The sequence below is a fragment of the Falco cherrug genome, unplaced genomic scaffold, assembly GCF_023634085.1.
Source record: "Falco cherrug isolate bFalChe1 unplaced genomic scaffold, bFalChe1.pri scaffold_45, whole genome shotgun sequence".
NCBI lineage: Eukaryota > Metazoa > Chordata > Aves > Falconiformes > Falconidae > Falco > Falco cherrug.
This window is the reverse complement of record NW_026599485.1, coordinates 1,044,653-1,058,641: the sequence shown is the minus strand read 5'-3', so window position 1 is coordinate 1,058,641 and position 13,989 is coordinate 1,044,653. Positions and strand designations below refer to the sequence as shown.

At 57.9% G+C, this 13,989-nt stretch overlaps 2 protein-coding genes across 2 annotated transcripts; one reads left to right on the top strand and one right to left on the bottom strand.

The window, feature by feature from the left end:
* Positions 1-206: 206 nt before the first annotated feature.
* On the bottom strand, positions 207-3,187 carry OTUB1 (OTU deubiquitinase, ubiquitin aldehyde binding 1). Its single transcript, XM_055700543.1, has 7 exons — positions 2,942-3,187; positions 2,543-2,604; positions 2,328-2,426; positions 2,074-2,192; positions 1,786-1,870; positions 1,428-1,622; positions 207-644 (listed from the first exon to the last, which is right to left on the bottom strand). Exons 1-7 carry the CDS (start codon positions 2,997-2,999, stop codon positions 447-449), a joined length of 816 nt encoding a protein of 271 aa, XP_055556518.1. The 5' UTR covers positions 3,000-3,187; the 3' UTR covers positions 207-446.
* A 1,210-nt stretch (positions 3,188-4,397) lies between these two features.
* LOC129735183 (vigilin-like) lies at positions 4,398-10,161 on the top strand. The gene is made up of 5 exons (XM_055700542.1): positions 4,398-4,589; positions 6,386-6,583; positions 8,233-8,439; positions 8,914-9,129; positions 9,970-10,161. Exons 1-5 carry the CDS (start codon positions 4,398-4,400, stop codon positions 10,159-10,161), a joined length of 1,005 nt encoding a protein of 334 aa, XP_055556517.1.
* Positions 10,162-13,989: the final 3,828 nt, after the last annotated feature.

The window sequence follows — 13,989 nt, the reverse complement described above, 5'->3', positions numbered from 1 at the left end:
CAAGTGACCCCCCAGGCCTTCAAGTGCCCCACAAGGGGTCTCAGTGCTCCCCCCACCCAGCGTCCTCCCTCAACCCTCTCACCACCCCTCTTGACCCCCAACTGCACCCATGGGGCTCCCCAAGTGCCTCCCAGCCCCCCCCCCCCCCACCACCCCCGAGTCCCCCTGCGTGACGCCCCCCTCCCCCAATAAACAACCACAGCGAGTGGGGCCGCGTCTTTATTAGGGGGGGCGGAGGGAGGGGGGCACGTGCGAAGCCGCATGAGGACTCGTGCCAGGGTTGCACGAGGGCCCACAGGGCCTGTGCGAGGGACGCATGAGGCCCCGCAAGGTCACGTGAGGCGCTGGCGGGCCCTGCGCAAAGCCCCCGTGCACCTGCGGGGAGCTGCACTCGGCCCAGGCGAGGCACCGCCAGCCTCACGTGAGGCCTTGTGCGAGGCGGGAGCTCACTTGTAGAGGATGTCGTAGTGGCCGGGGCGGTAGAGCAGGCAGACGCGGGGCTGGGAGCCCTCGGGGAAGACGTGGGGGTTGGTGGCGCCGCCCTCCCCCCGGTCCATGTATTCCACCAGGATAGAGACGTGCAAGGCTCGTGCAAGGGCAATGATGTGGATGTGGTCGCTCTCCTTGCACATGGGTTCCACCTCCTGTGAAGGGAAAAGGGACATCAGGGGACTGTGCCGGGGAGCTTGGGGGTGCACCCGGACGCCTGGGAGGCCATGCAACGCTGTGCAAAGCTGCGGAGGGGCTGGAGGTTGTGCAAAGCCATACAAGGGCCATGCGAGGCTGTGCAAACCTGCCGGGGGGCTGCGCAGTGGCCACCAGGGACTGCGTGAAGCTGTGCAAAGGCCGTCAGAAGCCATGCAAGGGCAGGGCGAGATCATGCAGGAGTGTGCAAAGCTGTACAACGCCACGTGAGAGACCGTATAAGGACCACGCAAAGCTGAGTGAGCGTGCTGGGAGGCAGCACGGGGCTGTGCAAGGCTGCACAAAGCCATACGGGGGCCCTGGGATGCGACGCAAGACCCATGCAAGACTTGTGCAAGAGCAGTTTGAGACGGTTGTAGTTTGCACAAGGCCGCAAGACACCACGCAAAAGTCGCAGGAGACCCTGTGAAGCTGCGTGGGACCCATGCGAGCCCATGTGATACCCTACATCAGGGGTCCTCAAACTTTTCAAACAGGGGGCCAGCGCGCGGATGAGGTGGCAGGGAGTCATCTGTGGCTGCTTGGTTTACCCCCCCCACCCCCCGGCGGGGGGCGGGGGGGTTCTGTAAATACCAGGGGCCGGACTGAGGACCCTGGGGGGCCGTATCCAGCATGCGGGCCGCAGTTTGAGGACACCTGCCCTACATGAAGCCACGTGAGGGTGCTGCAAGGTGGCACATGGCCCATGCTGGGGCAGCGCGAGGCCTGTGCGAGGCCCTGACCTGCTGGCAGAATTCCTTGATGCTGCGGCCGCCCTCCAGGAACTGCTCGAAGAAGCGGCGGTGGCGCTGGAGGCAGCCAGAGGTCAGCAGGCGCAGGTAGACCACCAGGTAGTCGGAGGTGCTGGGCTCATTGAAGGCCGCCAGCAGCTCCGGCAGTGGCACGCGGCGCTCCACCCGCTCGATCAGCTCCATGAACTGCCAGGAACACACGTATCAGGGGGGCACGGGTGGCGTGACGTGCACGGCCACAGGGGCACACATGCTGTCGTGGACACGTGCTGTCACAAGGGCCCTCATGGGGTCACACACGTGGCCACAAGGACCATGCCCCCCTCTGTGTTCCCTGCCATGTTCCCACCGTGTTGTGGAAGTCCTCAATGGTGAATTCAGTGAACCCCTGTGCCACCAGCTCCTCCTTGCTGCGGGCTGAGACCTCCTTGAACCTGGATGGGGACCCGGGCATCAGCAAGGGATGCCTGGGGGAGGGAAGGGGGACCCAGGGGGCACCCAGACATCTGGTGGGGGAGAGGCGTGATCTGAGGCGGGGGGGGGGTGGGGCAGGGCAAGGAGGAACCCTTGGGACTTGGGGTGGGGGACACGTCAGTGTACAGGGGACACCCAGAGGGGGTCCCTGGGGGCTTCGCACCGCTGCAGCTCCTGGCCATCCTCCAGCAGAGCCTCCAGGTGGGCGAAGCCAAAGGCTCGGTAGAAGCAGTTCCCGTCTGGCCGCGTCTTCCGGATATATGAATACTTCTGGAGCAGGTCCTGGGGAGGGCGGCACAGCACACAGTCAGGTGTTGGGGGTCGGGGGGTGCAACCCGGGTGCCACGAGGCCCTTTACAACTCCCAGTCCTGTACTGGTTTTGCCAGAGGCGCTCCCAGTCCCTCACTGGTGCCCACCTTGATCTTCTGCTGGTAGATGTGGTCATCCTCGGCGTACTCCTTGTACAGCACAGCCAGCTCCAGCCGCTCGGACACCAGCGGGTTCTGCACCGCGATCTGCACCCCATGGGGAAGGGGGGTCAGCGTGGCGGGGGGTCACCGTCAGGGGGAGGGGAGCGATGTGGAGACGCCCACGAGAGCGTCGAGGGGGCTGGCGGGGGGGGGGGTCTCACCTCTTGCTGGATCCGGTCCTGCTGTGCCATGATGGCCTCATCGTAGGCCAGGCAGTTCACGCCTTTGGGGGGGGGGGGGGGGGGATATTTGGGTTCAGGAGAAGTGTCCCCGATTTCGTAGGGGCCCCCCGTGGCCACTTCACTGGGTGCTGCGGGGGGGCTACGCGGGGCGTCGGGGGAGGGTCCCGGGGTGCTACGGGGGAGACCCTGGGGGTGCTACGGCGGGGCTCTGGGGGTCTCGGGGACGCCGGGCGGGGGCTGTGGGGGCACCGGGCCCCAGCGCGGCCCCCGCGGGGCGCCGGGGGGTCCCGATGGGGGGGTCCCCAAGGGAAGCCGGGACGCGGGGGGGAGGCCGCGGGGGAAGGCCCCGGGGGGTGCTCGGCCGGGGCCCGTCGGTACCGTCCGCGTCGCCGCCGAGCGGCTCCGGCTTCTGCTGAGGCTCCTCCGCCGCCATCATCCGCCGCAGCCCCGCCCCACGCAGCACTTCCGGGTCAGCCGCCCGCCGCCGGCAGCGCTTCCGGGTCAAACCGCCGCCGCGTCACAACCGCCGTCGTCGCTTAGCAACCGGCCCCGCCCCACGCCGTAGCCTGGGCCCCGTTCCTGGGGCCCGCGCGGCAGCGCAACGGCCACGCCCCTAGCTGCAGGCCACGCCCCTCGAGCCCACCTGTGGGACTCGGTCCCGGTGGGACCCTCAGCACTCCAGTCCCAGAGGGCCCCTGAGCCCCCCCCGGTACTGGTGGGCCCCTGAGCCCCCCCCCCAGTCCCAGAAGGACTCCACACCCCCCCCACTACCGGGGGACCCTAAAGACCCCTCATACTGGTGGGACCCTGAGACACCCCTCCCCCAGCCCCGGCGCGACACTCAGCACCCCGGTCCCAGACAGACCTTAACCCGCCCCCCCTCCCCTTACTGGTGGGACCCTCAGCCCCCTCCAGTCTCAGTGGGACCCTCAGCACCTCCCCCAGTACGGGTGGGATCCTGAGACCCCCAGTCCCAGAGGGTTAGGGTGCAGAGGGGGAGGGGGCGGAGGGAAGACCCCGCTCCCTTGTCCCACCTTCCAGCCCTGCCGCGTCCTCCGCCCCCCTTCACCGCGGTGACACCTCACTTTCCCCTCGCAGGGCGCGGCTGTGGGCCCGAGAGGTTAAACCGTGCGGCAGCTGCTCACGGCTTCCCTGCGCAGGGGGAAACTTGCGTGAGCTTTTCCTAAGCCGCACACTCACACCATTCGCTTTTTCCTACTCGGAAAGGGCAGCGCTGCAAGACCTCTTCTATTTAAAAAAATACATGTTTAAAATCGCTGTTACTAAGGTGCTTCCAAGGGCAAACAGAGCAAACGCACCCCTATTTCCCACAGCAAAACGGAACGCATCGTACGGAGAGGATGTAAGAGCTTGAGCCCCGTGGGTGCTTTTGCGTACGGAGGCAATAAGCATGAATGCCGGGCTGCGAGCGGGCAGAGGGCAGAGCGCAGGGCACCCCGCCGCCGCAGCCAGCGCTCCCGGGGCCCGGTGGCGTAAACTGGGCCGAGACCCGGCGGTGCTCGCCGGCCGGTGCTCAGCACGGGGCTGGTGGGGCGCTGCTGCCATCTAGCGACAAAACGCTGGGTACTGCAGCCGCCCAGTTGGTGGAGCGCTGCTGCCACCTGGCGACCAAAAATTGGTACCAGAGCACGGGGCTCGAACGCGTGTCCTCCGCGCGGGAAAGATTCTACCGACGGCGGCTGTGTCGTCGTCGTGGTCGTCTGTGTCGTCGTCGTGGTCGTCTGTGTCGTCGTCTGTGTCGTCGTCGTCGTCGTCTGTGTCGTCCTCTGTGTCGTCGTCCGTGTCGTCGTCATCGTCCGTGTCGTCGTCGTCCATGTCGTCGTCGTCGTCGTCTGTGTCGTGGTCGTCGTTGTCTGTGTCGTCGTCGTCTGTGTCGTCGACGTCGTTGTGTCTGTCGTCGTCCGTGTCGTCGTCGTTGTCCGTGTCGTCGTCGTCGTCGTCCGTGTTGTCGTCGTCGTCCGTGTCGTCGTCGTCTGTGTCGTCGTCCGTGTCGTTGTCGCCATCGGTAGGTAGGGCGAGTAGGATGAGGACGGTGGCGGGTAGGATTGTTCAGATGAGTTCTACTTGTGCATCTACGGTGTTGGAGGATAGTTTTTCTGCTAGTGTAAGTGTCAGCAAACAGAGAACTAGGCTGCAGATTGCGAGTGCAACTATTAGGGCGTGGTCGTGGAATTCTACGAGTTCTTCTATGATGGGTGAGGAGGCGTCTTGGAATCCGACTTGGGATTGCTTGGCCATGGTAGGGGTGTACATTTAGCTTTGACAAAGCTGTGTAATGGGTTTACTAACACTCCATAAGAAAGAAGCATGAGTGGTTTGAGGCAGTTGGCTTGAAACCAGCGTGTGAGGGTTCGATTCCTTCCTTTCTTGGGTCTGCACGAAGGTTGGTTCTTCAAAGGTGTGATAGGGGGGTGGGCAGCCATAGATTCACTCGATGTTGGTAGCGGTTAATTCTGTTTGGAGAACTTTTCGTTTTGCTGCAAATGCCTCTCAGATGATGAATATTAGTAAGATTACGGCTGTTATTGAAATTAGGGATCCAATAGAGGATAGGGTGTTTCATAGGGTGTAGGCGTCGGGGTAGTCTGAGTAACGTTGTGGTATGCCGGCTAGACCTAGGAAGTGTTGGGGGAAGAATGTTAGGTTTACGCCTGTGAATATAATTCCAAAGTGGGTTTTAGATCATGTGGGGTGGAGGGTGTATCCAGTAAATAGTGGGAATCGGTGGGTAAATCCAGCGAGGATGGCAAATACAGCTCCCCTTGAGAGGACGTAATGAAAGTGGGCGACTACATAGTATGTGTCGTGTAAGGCAATGTCTAATGAGGAGTTTGCTAGTACGATACCTGTTAGTCCTCCAATTGTGAAGAGGAAGATGAAGCCCAAGGCTCACAGTATCGGTGGATCTCATTTGATGGTGCCTCCGTGTAGTGTGGCTAGTCAGCTGAATACCTGAATGCCGGTTGGGATGGCGATGATTATAGTGGCGGAGATGAAGTATGCTCGGCTGTCTACGTCTATTCCGACAGTGAATATGTGGTGGGCTCATACGACAAAGCCCAGGAATCCAATCGATAGTATAGCTCAGACTATTCCTATGTAGCCGAATGGTTCTTTTTTGCCTGCGTAATAGGTTACGACGTGCGAGATGATTCCAAAGCCGGGAAGGATTGAGATGTAAACTTCTGGGTGGCCAAAGAATCAGAACAGGTGCAGCCAATAAAGGCTTCTGTCATCACGCAGGTTGGTGGGAGTGGGTGTCTTATGTCCCTCCTTTTCATCCCTCCAAAAAGTAGGTGAAGTGAAGCTTTCCCTGGAGTATGAAATCCCTTAGTGTGTCAGAGTAACTGCCTCTTTGCTGTACTTTGCCCTGAGGCACAAGGAAGACCGCAGCTGAATGCTAGGACTGCTCCGGAGGGGGAGGGATGTGTTGAAAAACTGCCCAGAAGAAGCTCTGCATCCCTGTTCCACAGATAGCTGGAACAGGCCTGAAGGGAGGATTGCAGAATTCAAGGAGCGAGTGCTAATGCATTGAAGTGTTCCCCCTCCTCTCCGCCCCTCCCCCCCCCCCAAACAGCATGTTCTTTAGGAAAGCACTCAGTTTGGGACACACTGCCTGCTGCCGTGCCCTCGTACTGCAGCTGGTGTCTCCACTGGAAAGGCTGATGGGTCGCCTAAATCTGGGAACTTAGTACACCAGTGAAGTCCTCCTGTATGGCAGTAAGAGAGGGAGACACTGATAATCAAAAGCACACTGGCACCTTGCTGTGCCCTGCTTTTGTCTGTCCCGTGGCTGAGCAGGTGTTCCATGTGCCACTGGAGGAGAGGAAATACAAGGACATGAATCAGTTTGGAGAAGGCGAGCCGGCCAAGATCTGCCTTGACATCATGCGGAAGACGGGAGCTCACCTGGAGCTGTCTCTCGCAAAGGACCAGGGCCTTTCGATCGTGGTCTCTGGCAAGGCGGAAGCAGTCACGAAGGCTCGGAAGCAGATTGTCGCTCGACTGCAGACTAGGAGAGGGCATCTAACTGTTTCTGCCTTCGTCTTTGCTCTTCCCCAAGACTCGCAAATGCTTTGAGACCCTTGGGCCCGTGTGCTTGTAAGACAAAGAGGTATGCTGTTACGTGACTAATTCAGCTTCGCCATACGTTTTCAAAGCACCCAATTGGCAATTTGGAATGGGAATGAGGCTTCAAATAGGGTTCCAAGTTAATTACAGGCCGTGGTGTTGCATGAAGCGTGGAGTCTGCCATCTCTGGAACATTTGAGTTGCAACCAGTGACTTTGTGCTGAGGTGCTGGTGCAGGAGCCTCACACACAAAGCTAGTAGTGTGTGAGAACGGGACGGTGCTTTTCCTGAAGTCCTTCAGAGGAGAACGTGGAAGGCTGGGAGAAAGAAAAGTAGAGAAAAGGAAGTCCTGCCAAAAGCTTCGGGTCAGGGTTCTGCCTTGTGTAACTCAAGGCACACTGGTAAGGAGCCACAACCCTGTTGTTTCGGTTGCTTCAGTCCTCTAGGTTTTGATCTCTTCCCTTAAGGTTCTTGAGCTCATAGTCAAGGTGGTAGCTCTTGTTAGGATGTATCGCAGCCAGGTGTTGCAGTGTGTTTTAAAGTATAATGCCAAAGGTAGGTAATGCGATGTTAATACCATGTCTGCTTAGCGCTGTTCAGCCCCTGTGTCATACCCTGCCAGAGGAAAGAGAAAGGAACGAAACCCTACATCCACAATGTGCATCTGAAAAAACAGTTCAGGTTGTGCCGCCACAGATCCATGAGCCACTGTTCTCAAATATACCTCCTACTGCCCTGGCCCCAGGTCTGGAAGGTGTGTCTGTATTCCAGCTTCTCTTAGGCTTGGCTGGCTTCAGGACAGGAACACAGAGCTGAAAAGTCACACCGAGTGATCTTTTCTTCACCTTTTATTTTTCCATTATAGCTTGCATTTTCATTGTCTGATTGCTGTTAGTGGTTACCTAATCAGAGGGATCAGGAGCACGATAGCAGTCATCAGCTACCAGACCTGCAAAAACTCAATGAGAAGGGAAGAAGTCGGGAAGCCCTTGTATAGAGCATCCCTTTAATGGTAGACTGAGAAGGACCCCTTTTGCATGTGGGGCCTTCCAGAAGCAGTCCCAGGAGCCGCATGTGCTACACTTGAAGACACCTTAGCACTTAAGTAGCGGTAAGCATGTGCTAGCTGCCTGCCTCCTGCAGTAGGTTTCTGGTGTTGAATTTCTCTTTCCTAGGAGTCATACTGTATGTCTTGTTCTCTGTAGCCTTGGCAGCAGATGTCAGAGTTCAGATAAACTCCAGCTGTGCGCTGCCATCTCAGTTGTTGTCTGGTGTCTTACACTGGAGGAGAGGCACCTGCTCGTCTGTGTCGGAAGGCCTTTGCTAATTCAGGGTACTGCTCCTGTGCAAACAGAAGGGTTTTGAGGGAAAGGTGGGGTTTATACTCCTGGCATAGAGGCACTGTAGATCAACTGGTACAGTGTCAGCCCTCGGACAGAATGTGCTGGGAAGGCGTTGTGTTTGCTCTGAGGAGCAGTACCGCTGAGCAGCGTCTACCTTGCTTTCCCTGGCTCTGTTCCTGTGCATCTGCCAGTGCAGGCAAGGCTTTTCACAGACGCTTGGTTCTTCTGCCGCAGGCTTCAGCGACAGTTGCCATCCCCAAGGAGCACCACTGTTTTGTCATTGGAAAGAAGGGTGAGAGGCTGCAGGACCTGAAGCTCAAAACTGCAACCAAAATGCAGATCCCCCGCCCAGATGACCCCAGCAACCAGATCAAGATCAGCGGCACTAAAGAAGGGATTGAGAAGGCCCGGCACGAGATCCTGCTTATCTCCGCTGAGCAGGTACCTCAGTATGATCTCTCTCATGGCATTAGCTGGTCAGCCATTGTGCTTCCCCACGGTATAGTCGGAGTTTGCAGCCACCGTGGCTACAGTCAGTGGCTAACGTTAGCCTGAACAGAGAGGTATACTGTGCCACTCGCCGGCTGTATGAGCACCGCTGCCAGGTCCTGAAACTTCTTGTGCTGCATTTTGTCCATCTCTGAGGCCAAAACAAGCATTTGATAGTTGAAGCGACGCGTCTTAGGTGCCAGCTGAGATAAGGCAGGAGATCACAGGGGTGAATATCGTAAACAAGGAGCAGCAGCAGCAACCATATTTGTAGATGGAAAGAGGTGGAGATCTACAAGCCTGCAAACTGAGAAGGTTGCTTGGGCCAGAGTGTCAGGCAGGACACCCCTGGGAGCTTAGCTGTGCCTGGCAGAGACTGTAATACAGAGGGCAGTTCCCACCAAGGTCTGTTGTGGGCTCTTCCAGGATAAGCGTGCCGTGGAGCGGCTGGATGTGGAGCAAGTGTACCACCCTTTCATTGCTGGCCCTTACAACAAGCTGGTGAGGGAGCTCATGCAGGACACAGGGACGCGCATCGACATTCCTCCACCCAGTGTCAACAAGGCCGAGATAGTCTTCACCGGAGAAAAGGAGCAACTAGCCCAGGCTGTGGCTCGAGTTAAGAAGATCTATGAGGAGAAGGTACGGATGGTCCATAAAGCTTCCCACCTTCCCCTGGCACCTGCTCCTAGGCACTCTTCCCTTCTTGTTCTACTTTTGTGCATCCCTCTGTTGCACCTGGCTCAGCAGCCCTTGCAGTACATGACCCCGAATCCTACCGTTTCCTCACTCGGCAGAGTGGGAGCTGGGCTGATACTATCCGGGAGGTGACAGATTTCTCGCTTTTCTGTATCGTGGGACTTAGCAGGCCACCAAGAGCTCTTGTTCACACCGGTGCTACTAAGGAAGGAAAGAAGCGTGAAGTCTACAGTGGTGGCCAGCTGACAGTATCAAAGTTGCTACCTAAGTAGAAGCTGCTGAAGAGTGAATGTCACTCCAGTTTATTTCCCACAGCCAACGCTGCTGTGAATATCCTTGTTGTGGGTTGCTGGGCTGTTTTTCCTCGTGGTTAGGTCTGTATTTGTACCAGTCCGGATTTCAACAATCGGCTTATAGCCTGCACAGTGTTGCATCACAGCACTGCCTGGGAGACGGCTGGGAGTTGAACCCTGTTGTCCAACGGGGGGACGGGGACGACGACAACGACATGCCTCTGTGTGTGTGTGTGTGGTCTCTTGCATGCCGTGTCCCAGGGAGCTTGACACAGCATGCTAGTTTTGTACTTGCCCTGTGAATTTTTGAGCACAAGGCTTTCTGTAGGCAGGGGTCCAAGGGGTGCTAGGGTGCTGCCGAGCCACTGTGCTCAGCTTGGCTTTGCTCTTTGCTGGGTGCAGAGTTTGACTGCATCTTGTGCCTCTTCCTGTCGCTCTTGTCCTTCCCCGCCCCCTTGTGATTGATGCCTCAGTGTCTCTGCCCCTACAGAAAAAGAAGACTACTACTCTTGCAGTGGAGGTGAAGAAGTCCCAGCACAAGTATGTCATCGGCCCCAAGGGGAATTCCCTGCAGGAGATCTTGGAGAAGACTGGAGTCTCTGTCGAGATCCCAGCCACTGACAGGAGCTCGGGGACGGTGATACTGCGAGGCGAGCCTCTGAAAAACTTGGGCAAGCATTGACTGACGTCTATGCAAAGGTACTGACAAGATGGGCTAGGCCTCCTTTGAAGGTCCCATGAAGATCCATTTGTGAGCACTGACAGGTGTAGCGGGGGTGCTCTCTCTTGGGCCATTAGAGGTGCAGCTTAGAAGTCAATACCGGAGGTGCAGCGTGGGAATTGGAACTGAATTGTTGTGAAGGCCTCTTCCAGTTTGTCCATCAAACAGCTTCTCTGTTTTTCTGTCTCTCAGGCCAACAGTTTTACCGTCTCCTCGGTCTCTGCCCCCTCTTGGCTTCATCGTTTCATTATTGGAAAGAAAGGACAGAACCTGGCCAAAATAACTCAGCAGATGCCAAAGGTATGGATGAGCTGGTTAGCTTAGCACCCCCGGCGTAGAAAAAGGTTTAGTCCAGATCACTCGTCACGAAAGAGAGAGGTGTATTCTAGCGTGGGTAAAACCAGGGGGAAATGACACAGATCTTTGCTGTTCAAGGGAACCCTCTCTTTTACTGCTGCAAACACTGCTCCTCCTATGCTATTGTCATGGGTTGAGCCCTTCCAAGGAAGCTTTATGTGGTGCTGTTTTGAGAACTGATGTAGTAGGATACCTGGAAATGGCGAGTGCAGCAAGGCTTCTCCCTGGGGAGTTAGACGGTATCTAGATAAAGGCTAGATGAGTAAACTTCTCCAAAGCCCTTGCAGAAACCGGGACGGCACCAGAGCCTTGGGCTCTAGGCACTGCCATATGGCCGAAATTGTTAAGTTACTGACTTGTAAAATTGTGGGGATTTGGTCTGGGCTTTTTGGGAAGGAGCACATCTCTCAGTGGCAGGGATTGATGGTGTAGGCCTGACCAAAAGCATTGGCCTGGCTTGGATCTTGGCAAATTCTGAAGAGATTCATTGTCCTTCACCTCAAGGTTCACATCAAATTCACTGGAGGAGAGGATAACATCACTTTGGAAGGAAGAAGATGTGCATGTGGCTCAGGAACAGATTGAAGCCATGCTCAAGGAACTGGTGAGCTGCAGTTACTAGTTCCAGTAAGAAACTGGGGGAAGAAGGGGCAACAGAGCAGAGGTGATGAGGTGTTTGTCACATCCATAGGATGTCTTGGCATGCTTAATCGAACTTGCAGGAGACAAATTGTGTGGCAGGTGGATGACACCCCTTGGTTATGAAACTCATCCATAGCATCCTTGAAAAGTCAGCATTAATTTTTTTGGTGCAGAGAAGGAAGGATTCTCTTTGTTATAGCTGGAGAGGCATAGAAGTGAGTCTTTTCAATGTTTCATGAGCACAATGCTCTCTTCTCAAAGCAGAGGAATGCTTGTGCTCTGCTTAAGAGCAGAAGTGCTTGTAGCTGACCGCTGGTGAGTCAGTGCCAATACTGGCAGTAGGCAGTTACTTCGGGCACGAGACAGAAGCGGTGGCCTGTCCTACCTGGCCTTATATATTATAATATAAAATAATGTACATACATACATATATAGATAGATATAAAAAATATAATTCTTTTTAGATCCACGGGACGGATTACGCAATAATCAAGGCTGACCACCAATTCCACCGACACCTCATTGGCAAGAAAGCAGCTAAACGGTAAGTGGAGTGCCTTTCTAGTCCTTCCCATGCTCACACTCTTCGTGTTTAGTAGATGGTATCAGGGGCTCTGTAGCTCACCCAGTGTGCTGTCTCCATCACATTTCCTCTGCTTTTCTGGAGTGGTGGTGGTACAAGGAGAGAAATGGGCCGTGAGGCCTTGCGATGGCTTTAACGGGTGAAAGTACCTTGGGAGCCTGAACAGTAGTGGAATTACTTTGATGTGTCCTGGAGGAATTTATTATTTTTTTTTTCCACACGTTGCTCTGTGCGAATGACATTTTAGCAGCCAGCTGTGGGTGGTGGAAATGTGCTTGGTGAGCTTCTCCCTGTAGAGGAATGAAGGTGGTGGGTTGATTAGCATTGATAACATGCAGCTGTGGCCTTGCCTCAGAGGCAGTGGGTTGATTGACATGGACGATGTGCAGGTGTAGCTGGTTCCCGCTAAGGGGTTAAATAGCCCTGTGGCTTGTGGGAGAGGGTGTCAGCTGGAGGAGGAGCAGTGTGGTCTGGCCTCTGGAGGAAGGTGCTACAGCACCGGCAGTAGAATATGGCCAACGGTAAAGCCTTGTTGCGGTCTGCTAGTTTGATAGCACTGCAACGTGACCCCAGCCAAGAGTTTGGGGTAGAAAGGAACGATTGTCCTCTGCTCTAAATGTGATACTGTTTGGGGCGTGGCGGGCCGTGGTAGGCTGTGGCGGGTCAGGGTGGTCTGTGGCAGGCATGGACGGGCAGTGGTGGGCTGTGGCAGGCATGGACGGGCAGTGGTGGGCTGTGGTGGGCCGTGGCAAGCAGGGACGGGCAGTGGTGGGCTGTGGTGGGCTGTGGTGGGCTGTGGTTGGCTGGGACGGACCATGGTGGGCTGGGACGGGCCGTGGTGTGCCATGGTGGGCCGTGGCGGGCCTGGGTGGGCCGTGGTGGGCCGTGGCGGGCGGGGACGGGCTGTGGTGGGCCGTGGCGGGCGGGGACGGGCTGTGGTGGGCCGTGGCGGGCTGGGACGGGCTTTGACAGGCCGTGGTGGGCTCTGGCAAGGCGTGGTGGGCCAGGATGGGCCGTGGTGGGCTGTGGCGGGCCGGGCCGGGCTGTGGTGGGCCGTGGCGGGCCGGGCCGGGCCGTGGTGGGCCGTGGTGGGCCGTGGTTGGCTGGTACGGGCTGTGGCGGGCTGGGACGGGATGTGGTGTGCTGGGACGGGCTGTGGAGGGCTTTAGTGGGCTGGGACGGGCTGTGGTGGGCTGTGGTGGGCTTTGGTGGGCTGTGGTGTGCTGGGATAAGCTGTGGTAGGCTGTGGCAGGCTGGGAGAAGCTGTGACGGGCCGTGGTGGGCTCTGGTGGGCCGTGCTGGGCCTTGGTAGGCCGTGGCGGGCCAGGGTGGGCCGTGGTGGGCTGGGACTGGCTGTGGTGGGCTGGGACGGCCTGGGACGGGCTGTGGTGGGCTGTGATAAGGTGTGGTGGGCTGGGACGGGCTGTGGAGGTTTTGGATGGGCTGTGGCGGGCCTAGACGGGCTGTGGCGGTCTACGACAACCTGTGACGGGCCGTGGTGGGCTCTGGTGGGCCGTGGCGGGCCGGGACGTGCAGTGGTGGGCTGTGTAAGCATTGGCGGGCTGTGGTGGTCCGTGGCGGGCCGTGGTGGGCTGAGACGAACTGTGGTGGGATGGGACGGGCTGGGATGGCGTGGGACGGGTTGTGGTAGGCTGGGACAAGCTGTCGTGGGCTGGGACGGGCTGTGGTGGGCTGGGACGGGCTCTGGTGGTCTGGAACAGGTTGTGGTGGGCTGTGGTGGGCGGGGACGGGCTGTGGTGGGCGGGGACGGGCTGTGGTGGGCGGGGACGGGCTGTGGTGGGCTGTGGTGGGTTTTGGTGAGCTTAGATGGCTGTGGTGGCCTGGGATGGTCTGTGGTGGGCTGTGGTGGGCCGGGACGGGCTGTGGTGGGCCGGGACGGGCTGTGGTGGGCCGGGACGGGCTGTGGTGGGCCGGGACGGGCTGTGGTGGGCTGTGGTGAGCTGAGACAGGTTGTGGTGGGCTGTGGTAAGCTGGGACGGTCCGTGGTGTACTGGGATGGTCTGTGGTGGGCTGTGGTGGGTTGTGGTGAGCTGAGACGGGCTGAGACGGGCTGGGAGGGACTGGGACGGGCTGTGGTGGTCTGGGATGGGCTGGGACGAGCTGGGCAGGCTGTGGTATGTTGGGCCGGGCTGGCAGGGGCTGTGGTGGGCTGGGCCAGGCTGTGGTGTGCTGGGCCAAGCTGTGGT